Consider the following 23,541-nt stretch of genomic DNA (forward strand, 5'->3'; position numbering starts at 1 on the left):
CCAGTCTGTTATATTGTGATGGAGGAAAACAGTATGTAAAGGAAATATAAAAATATTAACAGTTGTATTTGTGTTTGCTATTGTAATTTTTTCCCCTCTCCATGTTGTCCATTATTTTTTTATAAGTGCTATATCTAAATCTTCAACATGCAGGATCCCCCTATAGCATTTTCCCCCCTAATTCTTTTCACCTTTTCTAAAATCTTTAAGCATTTAAGTATAGAATATTTTATTTACTTATTTATTTGTTTATTTTTAATTTATTTCAAAGACAGACACACACACACACACACACACGGCATGAGCAGGGGAGGGTCAGAGAGAGAGGGAGATACAGAATCCGAAACAGGTTCCAGACTCTGAGCTGGCTGTCAGCACAGAACCCAACGTGGGGCTTGAACCCACAGACCATGAGATCATGACCTGAGCCAAAGTCGGATGCTTAACCGACTGAGCCACCCAGGTGCTCCAGTATAGAACTTTTTAGAATAAACAGAAGTCTGGGTCCTTAGGGCACAATTGGAAGTGGATTTGGGGCAAGAAAGTGTGTGGTGATGGGAACAAGGATATAATTTTCTGGGTTTTTCTTACCTGAAGTTTAAATAGGATGTTGGATAAATTAGATTTTCATTCTGGACTGTGCTATGATAACAGTTAAGCTTGTTTGCTGTTGTTCAGACATTTCACACCATAGTCAATGATGTCCAAGGCCCATTTTCATGGTCCTATTTGCAAAGTACAGTTGGCATGCTCTGGAGAACTAACACATCTTTGAAATCAGAGTCTCTGTTGTCATCCCAAGGGAAAGCACTCCCTGTAAGAAACACTGTACAGAAAATAGTTGTTTTGTGATCTTGTTTCTTATGTGGGAACCATGTGTAGTCTCTTGAGTAATCAACGCCTCCCTCACTTTGGTCACTTCTTGTCTTTATTCCTGAGTTCCCATATACTGAACTTAATGGTTTTTAGCCTTATTCCTTTCTGGAATTTGTTTTTTACCTCCCATATCTTAATTACCATAGTGAATTTGTAGAGTACTTGATTACAGAGGGATTATTTACATCAGATTTGCTCTTACTCCTGAAAAGAAGGGATGCTATTTTAAGCAATCAAGCCAGACTTCAACATCTCGCAGATTTAGGTAGATCCTTTTTGCCTTCTATTCTGTAAATCAGAAGTTGCCCCTGAAAAAGTATTTCTTGCATATATATTTACAGATAAATGGAAATTTTCTTTGGCATAACCCAGTTCAAGTTTTAGTTTTGTTTAAGTCCTGTGCTTTTTTTCATGGATTCATGGATACTCTGATGTGCCAAAATACATTATAGTAGAATTGCATTCTGATTTAACAAAAGTTTATTGAGCATTAGTTAAATTAAGTAACCTAGGTTTCTAGGTTCTAGTTCTAATAGCCTAATTCCTAGGTTACTAGGTCCTAGTAAATGAAAAGATTTACTAGACAAACTCTTCAAGCTGCCCAGTCTAGTCATTTTACACATGCATACAGCCCCCCTTCGCCCCCCACAAGTTAACCATTCAGTATGGTAAATACCATACATACACAAATTTTAGGATTAGCAAAGAAGAGAATGATCCACCCTGGGGCAATGAAAGGAAGGAGTTTACCTCCATTCAGAGAGAAGAAAACTTAAGAACATATAAGGTACAAAAGTATGAGATAGCATAATGTATTCACAGTGCTACCTATAACTGGCAGATACTTGAATTTAATGTGCAGTGGGAAAAAGGGTGGGAGCATAGAATTGGGGAGATGAGTGTGGAGAGAGAGGTAGGGTCAGATTACAAAGGTAACTGTGTCATACTTAGTTTGGCCCTTATTCGGAAGGCCAAAGGGATCATTGAAAATGCCCGGTAAGGAGTGATATGATTGGTTTTCTTCACAGGTAATACTCTAGTTGTAGTGTGACAAATGGGCAGAGCGGGAACTTATGGCAGTGACTGTAGGCAAGGGATGGTGGGGACTAAACTCGAGATTCTAGCAGAAAAGGAAAGCTGATGACAGAGACCAGAGCGGTAGGATTGATAGGATTTGATGAATGGTGGAATATCGGGAGCCAAGGTGAAACTTAAGAGTTTAAACTTAAACCTCTTGAAACTTAAGACTTTCAGATGTATTAAAGTCAGGTCAAATTTCTAAGGAAAAACAAGGGTTTTTTTTTTGTTTTGTTTTTTTTTTTTTTTTTTTTAACAAATAGTTTATTGTCAAGTTGGTTCCATATAAGGAAAAACAAGTTTTAAGGAGGGGCATAAGAAAAGTAGTTTTGTAGGACACCTGGGTGTCTCAGTTGAGCAGCCGACACGTTGGGCTCTGTGCTGACAGCTCAGAGCCTGGACCCTGCTTCAGTTTCTGTCTCCCTCTCTGTCTGCCCCTCCCCCACTTTCTCTCTCACCCCCCCCAAATAAATTAACACTAAAAAAATTTTTTAAATGAAAAGTAGTTTTGAACACAGTTTTAATCTGCCATGTAATGCTATGGCTAGAAATAAAATTACAGTTGAATTCCACATTTATTGAAGCAGAGTGTTTTTAATTATGGACCTTTTTAGGGTAGACATTAATGAGAAGTCTCAAAACAATGTTAATACCCCTTCAAAGTTATTTTCTTACTATTTTTACTCCAGTAATAACTGGAGATAGATGCAAAGGACCTGTGATAGCTTCTCTCCTGGTCTAACAATAAATACTGGATATATGCAACATTCCAGCCGAAAATTGACATTGTTCCACCTACAACTCTTAGGATATTCTTGGACATAAATTTGAACTCTAAAAAGGGTCTAAATCTGATTATTTTGATTGTTTAAAGCGTACTCATGGATTAGAGAGTACAAATGTCATGGACTTTGCTAAAAATTTTGTGAGGCTTATGAAAATCAAAACACTTTAAAAATGTTGCCAGTAAGATGTCTTTTTTTTTAATTTTTTATTTATTTCTAGACGAGAGAGAGAGAGAGAGAGAGAGAGAGAGAGACAGCGTGAACAGGGGAGGGTCAGAGAGAGAGGGAGTCACAGACTCTGAAACAGGCTCCAGGCTCTGAGCTGGCAATCAGCACAGAGCCCCGACGGGGGGCTCGAACCCACGAACCGTGAGATCATGACCTAAGCTAAAGTCAGACGCTTAACTGACTAAGCCACCCAGGCGCCCCTCTAGTAAGATGTCTTAATGTTTCATGCACTGACACCAGTTTCTAGCACCCTGATTTGAAACAGAACAATGACATAATCCTTTATTTTCTATTAGTAAACAGGAGCTCAACTCTGTCTTCACTTTATCTTTGACTATATTCTAACTTAATTGTTCAGTAGGAGCAGCAGAATGTAGTAGTTACCTCCATGGTCTCTGAATGAATTTAAATCTTTATCCTCTTAAAGAACATGTGAGATACACACACACACACACGATATACACATGTGTGCACGCACACACACAAACACTGAAATATTACTCAGACATAAAAAATGAAATCTTGCCATTTGCAACAACATGGATGGAGCTAGACAGCATTATGCTAAGTAAGTCAGTCAAAGAAAGACAAACACCTAATATGATCTCACTTATGTGTGGAATTTAAGAAATAAACGGAAAAAAGAGGCAAACCAAGAAACAGACTCTTAACTATAGAGAATACACTGATAGATATCAGAGGGAGGTGGGTGGGGGATGGGTTACACAGGTGATGAGGACTAAGGAGGGCACATGTGATGAGCACTGGCTGTTGTATGGAAGTGTTGAATCACTATATCGTATGTCTGAAACTGATATTATGTTGTATGTTAACTAACTGGAATTTAAATAAAAACTTAAAAAAATATATGCTTATTCTCTTAGTGGCTGTTTTTCTATCTGCTAACTCAGATTATAAAATAATAAAACTATGTGTGCACGGTGTAGACCCTCCATAAATGGTATTGTCCACCTTGAAGTCTTCTTAAATCTTTAAGCCACTGGGCTGTTTAGCTGTTCTCTTTTCTTTTTTTTTTTTTTTCTCGTTTTTTTTTCTTCCTTTCCTTTCCCCTATGACTTAACTACAGAATTTATTTAGGGAGGGGTGTATAATTGAAAACCGGACTCTCTAACCTCATGCTTATAGATTTCACTGCCTTATTTTTTACCCTCTCTCTCCATCCTTCCCAGCCTTTATTCTTAGACTTCTACCCTGGCAACCTGGAATCTGCTTATCTTCAAGTAGTTCTGAGTTTCATGTTAGGGACAATGTGGAATGATGCTTATTTTCATTCATGTGTTTCTTAGTTTTATTGCTATATTTCTTAGCCATCTCTATGAGCTCAAATTAAGCCGAAATGTGTTTAATAACGATCTTGCCGCTGGGTAAAATTATGAGTTAAAAGTCTTAAGTAACCTTTTTTCACTTCTCACTGTGGGTTGCAGGAATGGGAATGGCTAGGTGTTTTAAAGAGGGAAGGAAGGAGCCAGGAGGAAAACTTTAGGTATATTTTGTTTACTGACCAATGATAATAATTCCTAGCCACATGCTTTTTGTGGGTCCAGAGTATTTTATTATAACTGTTCATAAGTGCCACAAGAAGCCTAAAAGTGGAAGCACAAAATACAAAAAGACAAAGAGTAGGCACTAAAAAATTAGGCTAGGCTCGCAACAGTTAATTACATAGGTTAAATCAGCTTAAGACACAAGTAAGCCCATATGCATTTAGTTTACTTAGTATGAAAGTTTCTTAACATTTCATATAATTTAATTGAATTATTTAAAATATATTAATGACACTTGATGATGAACTCTGATGGATGTTTTAGTAAAGAAGAATAACCACACTTGGGTCTCTCATTTTACTAGAATTTTATCTTTGAGTTTGGACTTGACTTTCATAAAAAGCAAGGCCAAAATAAAGAGAGTTTTGTTATGTGTTTCGGGTTTTAAGTATTTCAAATTAAATTTAGGGTTTCTGATAGAAACTGGATTTTTACTTGCTAACTTCCATATCCTAAAGTTTTCATTTAGATCTAGGGTTATTACTAAGTGGCAAAGAATTAGTAGAGGTTTTTTGCACTTAACGCATACATACAATGAGACTTAAGCATAAAAATTATTTTCATTTTTTATGTTAATTTTAGTTGGCGTTTTATTTCCTAAGTTAAAAAAACCTGCAGTATATTGGATTTATATGATGTTTGACAATTTGTACATAGAAATTTAAATATACTACAAAAATATTTAAATGTCATGTTAATTTATCTTGACCTATTTATTTTGAGTGAAGCATGTTTTCCATAGATATTTTTCCCCCTAGCTTTAAAGTTGATGCAATTTTTTGAGGAAAATTATATGCCATGGCTAAATTTTATACACACTATAAATTTTAAATAGTATTTTATGTAATTAAAGTGAAAAGGGAAATATGTAAAAGTTAACATGTTTGGATTTTGGTACTCCTTTTGTGTAAAAACATATTTAAGCTTAGCTAACAAAAGGATTATGATTTTGAAAGATTACAGAGGTCTTCCATTTGTGTCCTGTAGCATGTTGCTACTGGGAGAATAAATTCATATACCTTTCTCTTTGCTTTTAGGATTTTCTCATTCAGCGTTTACCTTTGGTATAGAAAGCCATATCAGTCAGTCTAACATAAATGGTGCCCTCGTCCCACCTGCTGCATTGATTTCTATCATCCAGAAAGGTCTACAGTATGTAGAGGCAGAAGTTAGTATTAATGAGGTAAGGAAAACTAATTTCAAATACTAACTCTTAAATATGTCCTTAAATCTGATATCTTGTTTGTTCATTCATTTTCTGACTTTAGCTTCACCAGGTTGACAAAATTGAAGGGTGTTGTTCCTTATGTTACAGTCAGGTTGAACAGGCAAGTCATGTTGGCTCCCAACTGTAAGAGCCATCATCTCTGGTTTATTTCCCTTTCTATGGTTTCATAAGTAAATAGTAAGAAATAATTTTCTTCAAAACAACAACATTTTGCTGTGGAATGCTCACACCATAATTGATGGTCTGAAGAATTAGAAAACCTCAGGTTATTTGGTTATACCTGATTTTGGAAGGCAGTTTATAATTAGAGCCATGTTATGATGCTATTGCCTAAGGTCCACATATAAGTGGTTTAATTTAGGTGTCAGCCACCCATGAGCCAAGTCCTGCCTGCTTCCCTGTTTTTGTAAGTTTGATTGGAACACAGCCAATCATTTAAATATTGTCTTAACTACTTTTGTGCTAACAGTGGCATTATTGAATCATTGTGACAGAGACCTTATGCTCTGCAAAACCTAAGATTATTTACTATTTGGCCTTTCACAGAACTTTCACAGAAAAAGTTTGGAAATCCTGGTCTATCTATCTAGCTGTAATTTTTCTTATATGATCAAGATTTATAATATGTGGAGTTCTTCATTGTATTTTCATATTTGCAGAGATTAACATACTCCCCTTCCCTTTCATGAGTATTTTTAAAACAAGCATCCATGGTTCCTATATCAATATTCGTTAGTATAGTTACATGGTATACTAATATTGATTTCATTATTTTCAGTTTCCCAATCTGTATAACTGGAAGATCCACTAATACTAAATTAAGTGTGTCCTCATTATCTTCTGGTACTTTCCATTCCAAAGTATCCTATATTGCACAGGGTGATAAACAATTTCCACCAGTGGCCAGAGATAAAGTCTCATTTTATCTAAAAACTAAATGTATTATAGATTTTAATATGGTACTCTACAATGTATCTTTGTTGGTTTTAATATTTTTACGTTAAAATAAATTCTCCTACTCTTCAAACACTCCAATTGACAGCTCAGAAAGAGATGCCGTGCTTTTGTAACTCTGAGCACCCCATCACACCCCTGTAGATTATTGGTTAATGCATATTCACCAACTTAAGCAAGTCAGACCTTACATATGCATATTCCCAGCTAATTTGCTCAGTTTCTATTTCTGACTTGTTCTGTGTCTTTTCTTGTGCCCACTGGAGAACTTTTTTTTTTTTTTTAATGTTTCTTTTTGAAAGAGAGGGAGCTCTTGTGGGGGTGGGGCAGGGAGAGAGATGGAGGCAGAGGATCTGAAGCAGGTTCTGCGCTGAGAGCAGAGAGACACATACAGGGTTCGTGAACCATGAGATCATCATCTGAGCAAGGTTGGATGCTTAACCCACCGAACAAGGTGCCCCCACTAGAGAACTTTTTATGAGTTATCAGCTACCTAATATCAATGAGAGGAGGAAAATTATAGCAATTCCATAAAATTAAGGAGCACCAGTCTCAGAGTTATATGATGGTACTTCTCAAATGTTAGTGCTCATAAGATTACCTTAGAGAGCTTGGTAACCTGAGCCCTTCAGAGATTTTGATTCTGTAGGTTGGGATCTACATTTACAACAAGCTACCTGGTGTGATGGTAGTGTTGTTCCTCGGATCATACTTTGAATAGCACCATTTAAGAGATTTCAGTTGCCATTGACTAGCTGTGTAACTTGAACAAGTCTTTAAACCTTACTGTGCTTCCATTTCAACACAGTAGTAAAATAAGATGACTATATGGCCCAATATCTGGTCTGTTTCTTGTTTAATATTTGAATCAAATCATACGAAGCTTTTGAGTCCAGCAAAACTATTTTAAAAGGTTTTAGTTTTAAAGATCCATTCGCACCAAGTCTCTTACCATTGTACGAACTATTCCATATTTGTCATTACTTTTCCCTAACAGAATTTTGGAATCTAATTAATAAATGTTTTATCCTCTGGGCCTACTTTTTATTATTCCTTTCAGTATCTCAGCTTTATCTGGCGACATTTAACAGTACGAACTAGATGAGGAGGAAAATTTAAACAGCTGTTTGCAGTTGCTTCACCCTAAATGTGTTTTTTTTCATCATATTCCTTTTCTTGCAATTTCCAAATCCAGGATGGTACCCTGTTTGATGGTCGACCAATAGAGTCTCTGTCACTGATAGACGCCGTAATGCCTGATGTGGTACAGACAAGACAGCAAGCTTACAGAGATAAGCTTGCACAGCAACAAGCGGCAGCCACCGCAGCTGCCACAGCTGCCACAAACCAACAGGGAGCTGCCAAAAACGGAGAGAACACAGCAAACGGCGAGGAGAATGGAGCACACACTATAGCAAGTGAGTGGAGATCGGAATTTTAAAAAAATTCCCTTTCAGGAGAAGTATTTGGCTTTATGTGGATGTCTCATCTTCTAAACTGAAGTAACATCATCTGTTTCCTTTATGCCAACTTGTTTCTGTAACTTGTATCACAATTCAGATTTCTATTCCTAAAGCTCCAGAAAGATAGATTTACTTTCATGGATTTTATTTTCTTTTTCAATATTTAGAAACCATTTGCTGCTGTTAGGTAAATTTTGTTGTCTGCATTTGATTCCTAAAGAAAATTTGTAATGTTAGTCTTTAACACACAGTAAAGCTCTGACATGGAGATACAAAGGCACCTCTCATGTTATATGAATGATATCAGCAACCCCTACTGGCAGAAACTCAGAATAATGTTGGCGTGGATTATATTTAGTTCTGATCCTTTTATCATTTTAGCCATGTCTGGCTCTAACCTTTTTGCAGCCTTTCTCACTGTCTCTCCCCCACCCCAAACACACACCTTTATCTTTTAAAAATAGTATGGTCATACTTAACTAAGGAGAGGAATTTCTCTCATGCGATAAGTGCTATATAAGCATTTTCACCATTACCTGACAGTTTTTTTTTTTTTTTTAAAAAAAGGTATATATTATAAAGGAGGTATTTGCTGGTTAAGAATTATTTCCCCCCACTCAAGATGTTGTAATATTACCTAACTGGCATTTTCCACTTGTTTCTCCTGACATAGATAATCATACTGATATGATGGAAGTGGATGGGGATGTTGAAATCCCCCCTAATAAAGCAGTTGTGTTACGGGGCCACGAATCTGAAGTTTTCATCTGTGCCTGGAACCCTGTTAGCGATCTCTTGGCATCAGGGTATGTTTCTCAAAGTGAAACTAAATGTATTTTTAAAAATATTGTACTGAACTGTGACACATTTTATAAAACCATTACTTACATTTCCAGGTTTGTTTGTTTTTTTTTGTTTTTTTTTGCTTCTTTGTGGTCTTTTTGTCTTTGTAAATCTTTATTTCTTCATAAAGTAATCTTAGAAGTTTTAATTAAGCTTACTCCTTAAGAAGGTGCCCAAGGCACTAAGAAAAATACTAGAGATGGAAATCCCTGAGAGTCTAGTTTGTATTTGTCTTATTAATCATAGTATATAAATATGTTGCTTTGATTCTGGGATACTTAAGAATATCATGAGGATTTAAAATCTGTTCCGTACTTTATAGGTCTGGAGACTCAACAGCAAGAATATGGAATCTTAGTGAAAATAGCAGTAGTGGCTCCACACAGTTAGTACTTAGACATTGTATACGAGAAGGAGGGCAAGATGTCCCAAGCAACAAGGATGTGACATCCCTAGATTGGAATGTGAGTATCATGTATTAACCGTGATGAATGTAGTTTCTAATATACTCAGCCTCTCTGAACCTCAGACTAATGGCAGGATTTGTCCATTTGTCCAGATGTTTTTGAGTTTCACTAATAAGAACAACAAACTAGGACTTCTCATTCTGAAGTACGGTGTTAAAAAAAACAAAGACTGGCCCTCCAGCAGTCAGACCTAGGTTCAACTTGCAGCTTTTCAGTTTGTCTTGCAGCAGAACCGTTGTAAAACTGGTGGTTGCCCACTCTGTGCTTCATCTTCCTCACATGTAAGGTACAAGTGTGGTAATGGTACCTACATAAATGAAGTAATAGATGAAAATCAACAATAGGCACATAATAAATCTTTAACTATGCAGTCCTTGGCTGGAGGGACAAGAGAAATTTACCTTAAGAAAGCATGTTCTTGTTTTTCTCATTTGCTATGAACTGATGAAAGCTTGATTGTGTGCCTTTTAGGGGTCATTAGTCTAGGTCATTTCCAGGCTTTATTCAACAACAGTGGGCTTAAGCTTCTCCGATTCGGTTTGTCATTTCACATCTTTCAGAGATAACTTGACTGGTCTGACTTGTTTGATAAAGCTTTACCCTTTCATTTTTAAATACATGATTAGCAGCTTAGTTTGTTTCATTCTGTGATTAATTTGTGAAAAGTTAGCATTTTTACAGTTCTGTTTCTTTTCCTTTATTCCATGTTGCCTTTTTTCCTTTCTTGTAACTCATCCATTTTTTTTTTTTTTTTAATATTTTTATTTTGTTTCTAGGAGAGAGAGAGAGAGAGACAGCGTGAACAGGGGAGGGTCAGAGAGAGAGGGAGACACAGACTCCGAAATAGGCTCCAGGCTCTGAGCTGGCAGTCAGCACAGAGCCCGACGCGGGGCTCGAACCCACGAACCGCGAGATCATGACCTAAGCGAAAGTCGGACGCTTAACCGACTAAGCCACCCAGGCGCCCCATAACTCATCCATTTTTTACTTACCTACCCTCCCAATTCTAAGAAGCTTCTTAAACTATTTCAGTATTACTCAGCATTTCATGGGGTTCATGGTTCTTTCCTCACCAAATGAACACTGTTTCCTCCTCTGGCCTCTGTTTAACAACTTCTTGTGCAGCTTCCCAAAGGATCTTCCAAATCTGATTCCAATGAATGAGATCTGTCTTTAAAAACCGTTACTCCAGCTAAAGTTTTCAGTTTCTTTGAAATTCTGCCATAACTCATAGCTAGCTTTCTTTAGTGTTCTCTTTCAAAATTTCCAGCAATATATTTACCCTTTCCCTCCTATGAAGTTAATAGTTATAGAAATGAAAAGAGGTTTAGCATGTCACAGTATTGTTTGGTGGTAGGGTGAGGACTAAAAATTAGGTCAGAGGCCTTATCTCCTTGATAATGCTATTTGGTTCAGAGGCCATATATTAATGAAATTTACTGAGAAGCATGGTTAGCAAATGTTGGTTTGTTGAGCTTGGTGATTCTGAATTGCAAGGTACAGTTTTTTAAAAGCGTGGACTTTTCAAACATACATTATCCACTATGAACTTGAATCTTCCACAAAAAGGGGAAAATGTTACCCTTTATTATTTTCCTACTGTAGTGGTCCATGAACTAAGATGTTTGGGGGCCAGTAGTTTAAAGGAAACCTCCCATTGCGTGGAGTCTGGAAATAAGCTTTTGCTATTGGTTTCAACATGCTCCTTCTTCCTCAGAACCATAGAGCCAATTCCTGGCAGAATTGAGTCTACAACCTCTAGAACCAGCATCTGTTTGTTTCTCACTTAACTGTACGTAACGTATGGTTTGAGAGGTCTGAAAAAAGGTGATTGTTGTTTTCAATTCCCTTTCCAAAAACCATCAAGAGAGCACTAAGGCAGGATTTCATTTGTGTCTTCAGTAGTGTTTACTAATCCCAGTAATAGTCTGTTTAATGCACTCTGTAACTTGCGCTTCTGTAGATCTGCCCTTCTGTTGTGCCGTTCATCAAGGTCAGACACAGCAAGGGAGTATCAGATGAGAGAAAGTGGTATGGATTTCTCCTGGCAGTAAAGTGCTTCCAGGCAATTGTACTCACTTCATTAACCATAAAGTCAGCCTATGCTCTTTTCTGGCTTTTTTTTTTCTTTTCTTTTCTTTTCTAAATTTGTTAGGATCTCATATTGGGAAAGAATTAACAAAGGAAAGAAACATTCAGTGATATTTAAGTATCCGATGATCAGAAACAGCAGTATTGTTTGGTTCACACACAACACCAGCAGCTTCATTTAGACAGTAAAAGATTTAGAGGGCCATGGGAAAACTTCTAATCATAACAAAATGTTTTAGCCGATTTTGCTTTCTTACTCTGTTACATCATTATGATATTATGATTTTGATGTCTTTCCCAGTCCACCACCCTACTTCCATCCTTCATCATGAGCGTCTGTGAAAATACCAGAGACCTCAGCATGCATAAGGGTAGTGATAGTCCTGCTCCAGAGTGTTTCTGTAATTCTTGAGATTTGGATATAAGGCTCACATGCTTATTACTAAATGCTGATTAAATAAATACTAGCCTCACAGCAATAAAAGATGTTTTGTAGCTCTTTGGTAGCATTCCCAAATAGACAAAACAGAAATTTTGAAGCAGAGAATGTTAAGGACCTGCTGTTCCTAAGGTTTGAATATCAAATAGTCTAATAACAATTAAATGTCCTTTTTGGATTATGTAATTAAAGGAAATGTGTTTCTCTGACAGAGTGAAGGTACACTTCTAGCAACTGGTTCATACGATGGATTTGCCAGAATATGGACTAAAGATGGTAAATGAAACATTTTTCTTTTCATATGTTGTTGTTGATCTAAGTTTAAAGCTTGAGGTAATTTTAATGTTTTCTGTTTGTTTGTTTAATGTTAGGTAACCTTGCTAGCACCTTGGGGCAGCATAAAGGCCCTATATTTGCATTAAAGTGGAATAAGAAAGGAAATTTCATCCTAAGTGCTGGAGTAGACAAGGTAAAAGAACATTAAACTGAGTTTTATAAAGATTAATGTGTTATAGAGTATAATTGAAAGTAATATTTTCTTCAGCTAATCATATAAACAACAAAACATTCATCTATGGGAAATTCAGGTATGAATTTATGATGATAGTAGAAATGCTCTTACATTTCTATCCACTCATTCCTGAATTTACTCATCAAAATGCCATTCTTTTTTTTTTTTTTTTTTTTTTTTTTTTTTTTTTTTGACCCTCCTTTTTTTTGCGACCTGTTNTTTTTTTTTTTTTTTTTTTTTTAAATTTTGTGACCACTCATCATTTTTGGTGGAATTTGCTGGAATAATGAATGTCATACCTCCCATACTCTGCTTCCCTTTGCCTGTTTCTAGTTTATTTCAGCTATGAAAATGGCTCTAGAGTTCCATGAGAAATCTTAGAGCCAGTCTGTTAGCCGAACTCCTTGTGTTTAATTGAAAATGTAAGAAATGCAGGATCTCTCCAGCTTTTTTCACCTAGCTTAGCTGGAAAATATGGATAGGATGAAATTAGAGCCTTCTTGCTATCATTTTCTTAGGTCAGCCCCTTTACCACACCTCCCAAGGTGAATACAGGTTTAAGATTATTTTAATCCAGGAAAATATATGCTCATAGTTAACTGAGTGAGTTGTCAGAAGTGGAAGTAGAGGGAAAAGAAAAGGGGGGAAAGAAAAGTAAAGGAGGTCAGGAATAGGCAGGAAAAGCCCTATTAATAGCCATTGCCAGCCACTGTGTGATGCTTTATATCCCCAGAGTTACAAAACTAGTAATGGGAGGGTGTTTAAAGGAGTTCTGAATATATCCATTCAGATTTATGTGTCATACTTGCATTTACTGTACGAGACATTGTTTTAAATCTTGTCAAAATTCAAGCTGCCTTAATATATAAATGTGAGCTTTAAAAATCTTAATATTGAGAATTGGCTGATGACTTTATTAACCAAGAATGTGCCTCTTAATAGCTAAAAAGCTAGACACATTTTTACACTAAATACACCATTACAGTTGAGTTTCCAAAGCAATGCATTATAATGTCTAGTATTTTGTAGACAACTAATAATTACTTGAAGTAAGTTGATGGATTAAAAATCACCAGGGAAAACCGAAACTACTTAATAGTCATCCTGCCCCCCCCCCACCCCTGAATGGAATATTCCCTTGTACTATTTATTGGAGATGAAGTAAATGTTAAAAATTAAATTCACTTTGACATTTCCTATTGCTTTAACATAGTTAGGCATCTAATGTAGGCATCTGTCATAAACACCTTTTAATGTTACTCTTAATGTATTTTCCTTTTCTTTTCAATTTCAGACTACAATTATTTGGGATGCACATACTGGTGAGGCCAAGCAGCAGTTTCCTTTTCATTCAGGTAAGTCTTCGTAATTTCCATGATAACTGGCACTTTCTTCTGTATTTTTGAATTAAACTTATAAAAGCGTAAAATTTATTTAAAGTTTTGAAATATCAAATATCAATCTTGTTACTAGTCCTTTGAGGAGTTGATGTTCCATGACTTTCAGATTGTTAATTGTCAGGGGATCATCAGACGTTTTCTGTGAAATGTACCATTAAAAAAGCATTTGCAGCCTAGTGCAATTAGGTTGGTATTACTTAATGGTGAAAACATAGATTTTTTTTTTTTTTTAAATCAGGCGGTCTAAGTTTGAATGGCAGTTCCACCTCCACTTAAGCTTTAAGATTGGCAAGTCATTTAAACTTCCTGAGGCTCATTCTCTATAAATGAAGGATCATAATTATACCTATTTGTTATGAGGATAAAACTAAATAATGTTTAGGAAAATAATGTATAAACTCATACAAATTAAGGTGTTGTCATTTCACATTTTGGACTTCTTTCTAAATTAGTCCTCCTGTGTACATGAAACTAAAAAAAAAATAAGTTTTCCTAGCATTGTTGGAATGTTGGTACTTTGGATGGATTTCTCTTTTAGAAAATAATTTGACACTGGAAAACAGGAACTCTGAGCTGGCCTCTCCCGCCACCCCCACCAACAGTCTGTGCTTCTTCCTCCTTGGTATATAACCATGCACCTAGCATAGAACTTGATGGGTGGACACAGCAGGAGTTTAATACTAGCTCTCCCTCAGTTTGTACTTTCCTTAGGGAATTTCCTGATGATGATTACTAATATTAAACTAGAACAAGATGCCTAATAACCACAATTGACCCTTGTTAACAACATAGCTTTGAACTGTGCAGGTCCCCTTACATACATGGTTTTTTTCCCCCCAATAAGTACATTTGCAATACTCTAAATTTATTTTCTTTATTATTATTTTCTTAGCATTTTCTTTTCTCTAGCTTTTTATTATAAAAATACAATATAAAATTCATAACAAAATATGTGTTAATTGACTGTTTATCGTAATTGGTAAGGCTTTTGGTCAACAATAGGCTATTGGTAGTTAAGTTTTGGAAAAGTCAAAAGTTATGTGAGGATTTTCAACTGCATGTGGAAGGGGTAGGTCAGGCCCCTATCCTCTGTGTGGTTCAAGGGTCAACTGTATTAGAACAGTAGTGCATTAATATTTTACTTGATTTAACTGCTTCTTTGATGATTTTGTTGTGATTGGGACGAGTGTTGATTTGAAAGCTAAAGTGAATTGGTTATTTTTGAAATCTTTGGTATATAGCTACAGGCACAGCATGACCTTTAAAATTAAGATTAGCTTCTGACATTTTGCCTTTTTGTCTTTTTCTATTTATTGTGACTAAACAAGCCAAGTAAGGTACAAAAATGACTCTTCTATAGTGTCTGGGTAACATAATTTTGCAAGCATCATTTTAAACAATCAGCTTGATTGAAGCTTACCACATTTACACACCAGTTTTTGTTTATCTGTTTTACTTCCTTTTCACCTTTGTTTCTAGTCCTCATCTAGATGAATTTCTCTTAGGCCTCTGGCTCTTCCACCTTAAAGTTTCTCCTGCCTCCTAAGAGTGATGAAAAGTTGAAATAAGTTAAGTGTTACTAGCTACCATCTAACGTAAACCACCTTTGCGTTAGAGATGGTACCCTTAGTAGTATACATGATTCTGTTTAGTGCTGGCTACAACCTGATGAGGTAGGTAGTATTGAGTCATTTTACAAGTTAAATATGCTTTTTACCCATGATATTCTTTCTTGCCATGCATTTTGTCTTTTGAAACAGCTTTATTGAACTTAACAATGGTCATAAAATGAGCTATACATATTTAAATTGTGCAATTTGGTATATTTTGACGTGTGCATAAACCATTGAAACCATCACCACACTTGAGAGGTAATGAACACACACCTGTTAGTTTCAGAAGTTTCCTCCTGGGCCTTCGTGATCTCTCCCTTCATGCCCAGACAAAGCCACTCATGGTCTTTCTTCATCATACATTAGTTTACATTATGTAAATGGAATCACACTGTATGTATTCTTTTTTCATCTGGCTTCTCTCACTCTGTATAATGATGAATGGTATTCCATTGTGTGGATATACCACACTTTATCCATTCACCTGTTGAAGCAAATTTGGGCTGTTTCCAGTTTTTTGGGCTGTATAAATAAAACCGCTATCAATATTCATGTGCAGGTCTTTATGTGGACTTGTGCTTTCATTGATCCCATGTAAATATCTAAGAATAGAATAGTTAGTGGGAGGTATACTTGTTAGTAAACTTGTTAGTAAACTGCTGAATTGTTTTTCCAAAGTTTACATTTTCCAAATTGGTTTACATTTGCACCAGAGGTAGACATTCTAGTCCTTCCATGTCCTTGCCAGCACTTGATAAGTGGTTAGTGTCATTAATTGGAGCTACTCTAATCAATGGGTATTGCTATTCCACTGTGGTTTAGTTTGCATTTCCTAATAACTAATGACATTGAGCATCTTGTCATGTACGGTTTACCATCTGTAGATCTTATTTGGTAAAGTGTCTATTCAGATCTTTGGACCTTTAACTTACTGTTTTTTTGTTACTGAGTGTTGTGACTTTTTTATTCTGGACACAAGTTTAACAGGTATTTATAAATGCTTTCTTGGAGTCTGTGGCTTGATTTTGCATTGTTTTAACAGAATCCCTCTGTGCCAACTCTACTTCAAACCAAACCAAACAAAAAAACCAGTATCCCTGGAAAATCAGGAGTTATTAATGTTGATGAGTTTCATAAATTATTTATTCTTTTATATATCATGCTTTCAGTGTCTAATTTACTTTTTTCTTGGTGTGGAAGTTGAGGTCACTGATTTGAGACCTTTTTCCTTTTCTAATATGGATGTTTAGTGCTATAAATTTACTTCTAACTACTACTTAGTGACATCTCTGTCTGCATAGCTGTCTCTTTTCCTGTAATGTCCTGTGAATTCCACCTGTCTTGGCCTCTCCAGATTCTCAGCTTTGTCCTCAGCTCAGGAATTTCATTGATCCCTGCAGAGAGATTCCTCTTTCCTATGCCAAGACTTGGACTCCTCCCCCCAATTTATAAGCTTGGGCAATTTTAAGAGCACTGTGGTGGTTGGTTTCCATTATTTCAGGAACTACTGTCTTTCATTGCCTCAAGTCTAGTGTCTTAAATTGTTATTTCATGTATTTTGTAAGTTTTATTGTCGTTTTGGGCAGAGGGTAAATTTGGTCCCTGTTATTTCATCTTGACCAGAAATAGAAGTCTACCATGCTTTTTAAGTTACCGTATTTTAATTGCTGTGCTAAATTTTTTCCTTATACACTCTTGCATAAAGCATAGAATCATGATTACAGATGAGTTGCAATGAGTGGCCATTTCATACCCATTAGTATGGCTATAAAAAGTCATAGTGTTCATGAGGATGTGGAGAAATTAAGGCCCTTGTACTTTGCTAGTAGGTGGTAAAGTCACTGTGGAATGCAGTGTGACAGTTCCTCAAAAAGCTAAACATAGAATTACCATGTTACATTCCAGCAGTTTTGCACCTAGGTATATCTCCAAAAGAACTGAAAGCAGGGATGTAAACAGATTCTTGTATGTCATGTTACAAGAATCTGCAACAGTAGCCAAAAGGTTGAAACAACACAGTGTCCAACAGACGAATGGGTAAACAAAATGTGATCTATACATACAATGGGTTGTTGTCTAGCCATGAAAAGGAATTAAGTTCTGAAACATGCTACATTAGTGAACCTAACACATGTGCTCAGTGAAATAAAGCAGACACATAGAGACAAATCATATGATTCTACTTATAGTCAATATCTAGAACAGGCAAATTCATAGAGGCAAAAAGTAAAAAATTAGAGGTTCTCAGCATTCAGGGGTGGGAGAATTAGGGAGTTATTGCTTGATGGCTACAGAGTTTCTGTTTGGGATGATGAAAGAGTTTTGGAAATAGTGGTGATGGCTGCACAGCCTTGTGAGTGTAATTAATACCACTGATTATCCACTTAATGAAATGACAAATTTTATGTTACATATGACCATAGTATTTCAAAATTAATAAAAAAAATACCAAAACCCATTGAATTATGCACTTTAAATGGATGAATTTTATGGTATGTGATTTATATTTCAATAAAGCTGTTTCTAAAAAATGTAAATGAGTAATAAAAGCCGTTCTTTCCTTACTGCATAGGTTTGGTCATTCATTACCTTTTTAAATTATGAAGGATGGAGGGAGTAACAAAAATATATCAAATTGCAGAACACAAAAATTTCAGTCTTAGCTCCCAGATTTTAAAGGATTGTGTAACTTTTCTTTCTCTCTTCTGTCATGAATAAAATGAGATCAGTATTAGCAACTCTCACATATTACTTACAGAAAAATGCATTTTATTAGAAATGCATTTCTCTGTTTTTAAATTCTTTATTTCTATACCCAACCCTGGGCTCAAACTTGCAACCCTGAGATTAAGAGTTGCATGCTCGTTTTGACTGAGCCAGCTAGGTGCCCAGTAGAGATGCATTTCTATCCTAAAGAACTGGCATTACCTACACTCATTTTAGAAATAAATACAAAGCGAGGAGCTATGTGTTCTTAGATTATACCCAGTTTTGTAATCATTGTATTTTATGAGCTAGGCATATCACAGAGCATAAATCCTACGATTCATGTAGCAGCATTTCCCAGCTTCCCCCAGTTAACCTTCACCTGGCCATACAGTTTCTTTCTGTTTTGTTCTGAACCTAATGGTATACTTATTTGAATGCCACTTCTTATTTTCTGCATCGAAATAAGATCCTGATGCATCATGATAGTTACTTAGCATTCTTCATAGCATTTTATTATACTTTTGTTTTTTAAGTTTATTAGAAATTTTGGGCCTTTTTTCCCCTACCATTTAACATTAGAACAAAATTATTTTTTCAAATGATATCTTCTATAGTAATGTTTAGTGTCAAAATGAAAGTGTAGTACTGAGGCAGATGCCAGACATGAAAACAGAATCTAAACCAGGTAGTCCAAGAAGGGGAATTTAATACAAGGAAATAGTTGTAAAGGTCTTGGAAGAGTCAAAAACAGGTATATGTAGTAAACAGGAATATGTAGTAACCCAGAGTATAACAAGTGCAGAATACCTGAGACTATAGAGAAGGCAGGATCCCACTTGACCATGGTCTCTTGCCAATGTCTTTCACTGTATGAACCCATCTGGAAACCAGCAAGCACAGGAGCCTGGGATATGTAATTTGCAAGAGTCCCCCCTCTGCATGTAGAGTATATCAGGACAGAGTGTGTCAGGAATGGCCCTGAGAATAAGCAGACAACAAACAGGACAGTCATCGACAAGCTCTAAGATGATGTGATGCATACAGACAGCAGCAGAACTCATACATACTGATCAAAGTTGGCCTGTATTTTTGTTTGCTGGCTGCTTTAAGTTGGATTCTTCTGGAAGCAGACCTTGAGCCAAGGATTTGAGTGAAGTGATTTATTAAGGAAACACTCTCAGGAGAAACAAGTGAGGAATTATAGAGAACAGGAGGGAATCAAGGAAGAGGGGACAGTTTCTGGGGAAGAGTGCCTGGCCTCAGCCTAATCCAGGCTGGGCTTTGAATTGTTTATTACACCTTGGAGTTTCTCACCTTGAACCATATCCTAGGGTTTTGAAGCTCCCTCTTTTCCTCCAAACTCACCTATATACCACCAGCCATTGGGCACTGGCCATCTTGTGGAGTGGGGGTATGGAGATAGCAGCAGAACAAGGCGGTTCTCTGAAGAAATTTGCCACTGGAGCCCCGTAGCACCTAAGCATGCAGAAGCTAGGAATTAGACACACAGTTTGGGTAAAGAGGGTGTGCAAGGGAGGGAGATCGCGGACACCCCTCTAGCCATGTTGCCTTATGATGGTAACGGAGTAAAACCCTGCACTTCACCCCGCTCAACAGTGCTAAAATTATGTGTGACTTGGTTATTTTTTTAACCAGGTAGGAATGTTCATAATTTGAAAATTTTGTACAAAATGTGAATTTATATTCGTATTGTTATATTCCCACTGTATTTTTCATAAGGTTGCTTTGGGAGAGGATTAAATACGGTAATTCCATATAATATTAAATTCCATACCGCTTCCATAGCAAGCTTCTATTAAACTGTCCTGTTTCTTTCTTGCCTGTATTATTTTCCTTTACTGACTCAGTCCAAGCAGTATCCTGATTCTTGGTTTTTCATTGTAGAAGTACACCCAAACTTAGTGCTTCTGCATTGTCTGGTTATATTATTACCATTAGCTTTCTTGAGCTATATTCTGGATTTTAGTTTTTCAATCCATTTCACTGTTGCTTGTTGTCTTTTGTCATTTTTTTAAATGTCTTGTTGTAGTTTTGAAATTCCTGATAAAATTCTCCATTTTGAGTTGTAAATGCTTTATTTCTTCTTTTTGCTGTTCCTTTCCATAGTTGTAAGCTCTTACACATGATACATTCCTTGGTTTGTCAGTCTTAACAGTGCTCAAAATACCTATTTGTAATATGCTCAATATAAAAATAGCCATTTACTACTATACATAGATATACAATGAGGAAGTGGTTTTTTCCCCATAGATACCAGTTCTGACCTACTTTATTAAATACTTTATATCTCTAATAATGGGGCTACATAGCTTAACTTCAACTTTCCTGTTTTTCTCCTTGTTTCTGAGTGCTTGCTTGAAATGATAAACTTGTTCTGTGAAGGGCAAAAAAGGAACTTTTTTAGGCTTACAAGCTGTGAATCTCTGTGGTAGCCAGTTGAGTCTGCCGTTTTAGTGTAAAGCAGCCATGGGTAATAAGTAACCAAATAAACTTAGGTAGGTTTTAATAAAATTCTACTATAAGGACACTAAAATCTGAGTTTTGTATGATTTTTATATTCATAGGTCTTCTTTTGATTATGTGTCACTTTTTAATCCCTACCGCCTAACCCAGTGAAATGTAAAAACTACTCTTAGTTAATGGGTCATAGTGTGTCTGTACTGCTCTAAATCCTTTGTTTTTTGTATGCTCCTATTGCTTAACGCAGTTACTTGCTATCATTACCTTAATCTGCATTGCTAAGTATAGAGAACCTTTGCACCTTGGAGCAGGGGAAATGAAAAGAACATATCTCCAAACACATTAGAGCTAAAATAAGTATTAATTGCTTTCCAGCTTTGGGGCATGTGAGGCTTTGAATTCAGTGATATACATTTTAAGGAGTATTTGACAAGAATCGCTTATAAGAAAATGTTTTTGCAATCATATGCAATATTCCACTTATTAGTTGAGTGGATAATGGAAATTATTCAGTATAACATTTGTCTAACTTGTAATTTACAAAGTACTTTTCACACACATCATCTCACTTGATTCTCTGTTCCCTTGTGTACTAAGCTTAAAAGGCTTTATCCCCTTTTTTCAGATGAGGAAAATAGCATGAAAGCTTAAGTGACTTGCTTAGAGTCCAATGGTTAGGGATTGGCAGAACTTGTCCAGTGAATACTAAAGAGAATTTTAAAAATAAAAGGAAGTAATGACATCACATTTAATTTTTTACCAATGAGATCCCAAGAATCCAGTGCTAGTAATTTATAGAGCAAGCTCTCAGGAATCCTAATCTGGTTACCAGGTCAGTGTACTTTCTGTTACAGACAACTAAACTGAAATGTATTAATATTTATGATATTTAGGTACTATAATTAAAAAAAAAAATAATATGACTCTTAAAAATTAGAAAGTAAAGGGAATGTAAACTGGTACAGCCCCTCTGGAAAATAGTGTGGAGGTTCCTAAGGAAACTAACAATAGAACTCCCCTATGACCCAGCAATAGCACTGCTAGGAATTTACCCAAGGGATACAGAAATGCTGATGCATAGGAGCACATGTACCCCAATGTTCATAGCAGCACTCTCCACAATAGCTAAAACATGGAAAGAGCCTAAGTGTCCATCAACAGATGAATGGATCAAGAAGATGTGGTTTATCTATACCATGGAATACTACATGGCAATGAGAAACAATGAAATCTGGCCATGTGTAGCAACATGGATGGACCTTGAGGGTGTTATGCTGAGCGAAATAAGTCAGGCAGAGAAGGACAAATATCATATGTTTGCACGTATAGGAGGATTAGGAGGAACTTGACGGAGGAACAAGGGGGAGAAGAAGGGCAGAAATGGTGGGGGAAAGGGAGAGAGGCAAACCATGAGAGACTCTTGAATGCTGACAAAAACTGAGGACTGATGGATGTGGGGGGAGGGGGGGATGGGCATGGAGGAGGGCACTTGTGGGGATGAGCACTGAGTGTTATGTGGAAACTAATTTGACAATAAACTATTTGTAAAAAAAAATAAATAAAATGGAATTATGACTGAACACCCAGTCCTTTTTCTCCATCTAGGCCAAAATATTTCTGATTTCTAAAAATATTTTAGAAGTATTTTAAAATCAGAAATACTTTGTACAGTTCTTAAGAAAATGCAAGCAGCTTTTCTAAACAATAAGAAATAAAATTTCTCCATTATTCCCCCCCCAAAAAAATTATAAAGTAAAATGTTTAAGTTCTTATTAGCATGTTTCATGTCCAACCATGTTTAAAAGTAAAGCTCCTAGATTTCAGTGCTTGTGGAATGAATGCAAACCTAGCGCTTTTTCCTTTTCAGCACCAGCATTGGATGTTGACTGGCAGAGCAACAACACCTTTGCTTCTTGTAGTACAGATATGTGCATTCATGTCTGTAAACTAGGACAAGACAGACCTATTAAAACATTCCAGGGACACACTGTGAGTAACCATTTTCCCCCTTTAAAGTGGTTATGATGAATAATATTACAGAGCGGTTTTGAAATATGTATGTTTAATATCCAAAGAGCAACCAAGTCTATAAAATGAAAATGTGAATATTTACTGTTGTTTTTAGAATGAAGTAAATGCTATCAAATGGGACCCAACTGGCAATCTTCTGGCCTCCTGCTCTGATGACATGACTTTGAAGGTAATTCGGGTAGTGGGGGAAAATGCACTGGGGGTGCCATACAGCGTGGCCGCTCTGGGCATGGTGAGATTGTTGAAGATGTCTCTTACCATTCATTAATTGCTTAAACCTGGGTCAGAACTTAACTCTTCTTTCTAATAGTTAGTCATTCTGTTTTATATTTTGTGTAGTGCTTCAAGTGTTTAAATATGGCAAATAAATTCTATTTAAAATAACGTGTGGGGGTGCTTGGGTGGCTCAGTGGATTAGGCATCCCACTCTTGATTTCCGCTCGTCATGGTCTCACTGTGAGATCGAGCTCAGAGTAGGGCTATGTGCTGACAGTGTGGAGCCCGCTTGGGATTCTCGGTTTCTCTCTTCCTTTCTCTGCCCCTCCTCTGCTCATGTGCTCTCTCACTGCCCCCCTCTCCCCTTCCCCCACACACATGTTCTCTCAAAATAAATAAACATTTAAAATAATAAAAGAATGATAGGAATTGTGATCCTAAGAAACATGTCTTAAGTTGTCTTTACTACTGTAAGGTCATAATGGTGTAATTAAAGTTTATTTACAAATGAAAAAAGTGGACTAATAGGTAACACAAATCTTTGTAGCATTTGTGTCTTTTACT

At 36.3% G+C, this 23,541-nt stretch overlaps 1 protein-coding gene across 4 annotated transcripts in view; it reads left to right on the forward strand.

Annotated features, from left to right (window-relative positions):
* TBL1XR1 (TBL1X/Y related 1) overlaps positions 1-23,541 on the forward strand; it is a 174,730-nt gene that overhangs the window by 137,959 nt on the left and 13,230 nt on the right. For all 4 annotated transcript variants that reach the window (XM_077752367.1, XM_077752365.1, XM_077752366.1 and 1 more), the window contains 9 exons: positions 5,569-5,714; positions 7,909-8,131; positions 8,850-8,982; positions 9,342-9,483; positions 12,229-12,292; positions 12,388-12,485; positions 13,822-13,882; positions 22,598-22,719; positions 22,856-22,930. In XM_077752367.1, the coding sequence (XP_077608493.1) occupies positions 5,569-5,714; positions 7,909-8,131; positions 8,850-8,982; positions 9,342-9,483; positions 12,229-12,292; positions 12,388-12,485; positions 13,822-13,882; positions 22,598-22,719; positions 22,856-22,930 (1,064 nt within the window). The remainder of the gene's footprint in view (positions 1-5,568; positions 5,715-7,908; positions 8,132-8,849; positions 8,983-9,341; positions 9,484-12,228; positions 12,293-12,387; positions 12,486-13,821; positions 13,883-22,597; positions 22,720-22,855; positions 22,931-23,541) is intronic.

Source organism: Crocuta crocuta, unplaced genomic scaffold, assembly GCF_008692635.1.
Source record: "Crocuta crocuta isolate KB4526 unplaced genomic scaffold, BGI_CrCroc_1.0 scaffold151, whole genome shotgun sequence".
Lineage (NCBI taxonomy): Eukaryota > Metazoa > Chordata > Mammalia > Carnivora > Hyaenidae > Crocuta > Crocuta crocuta.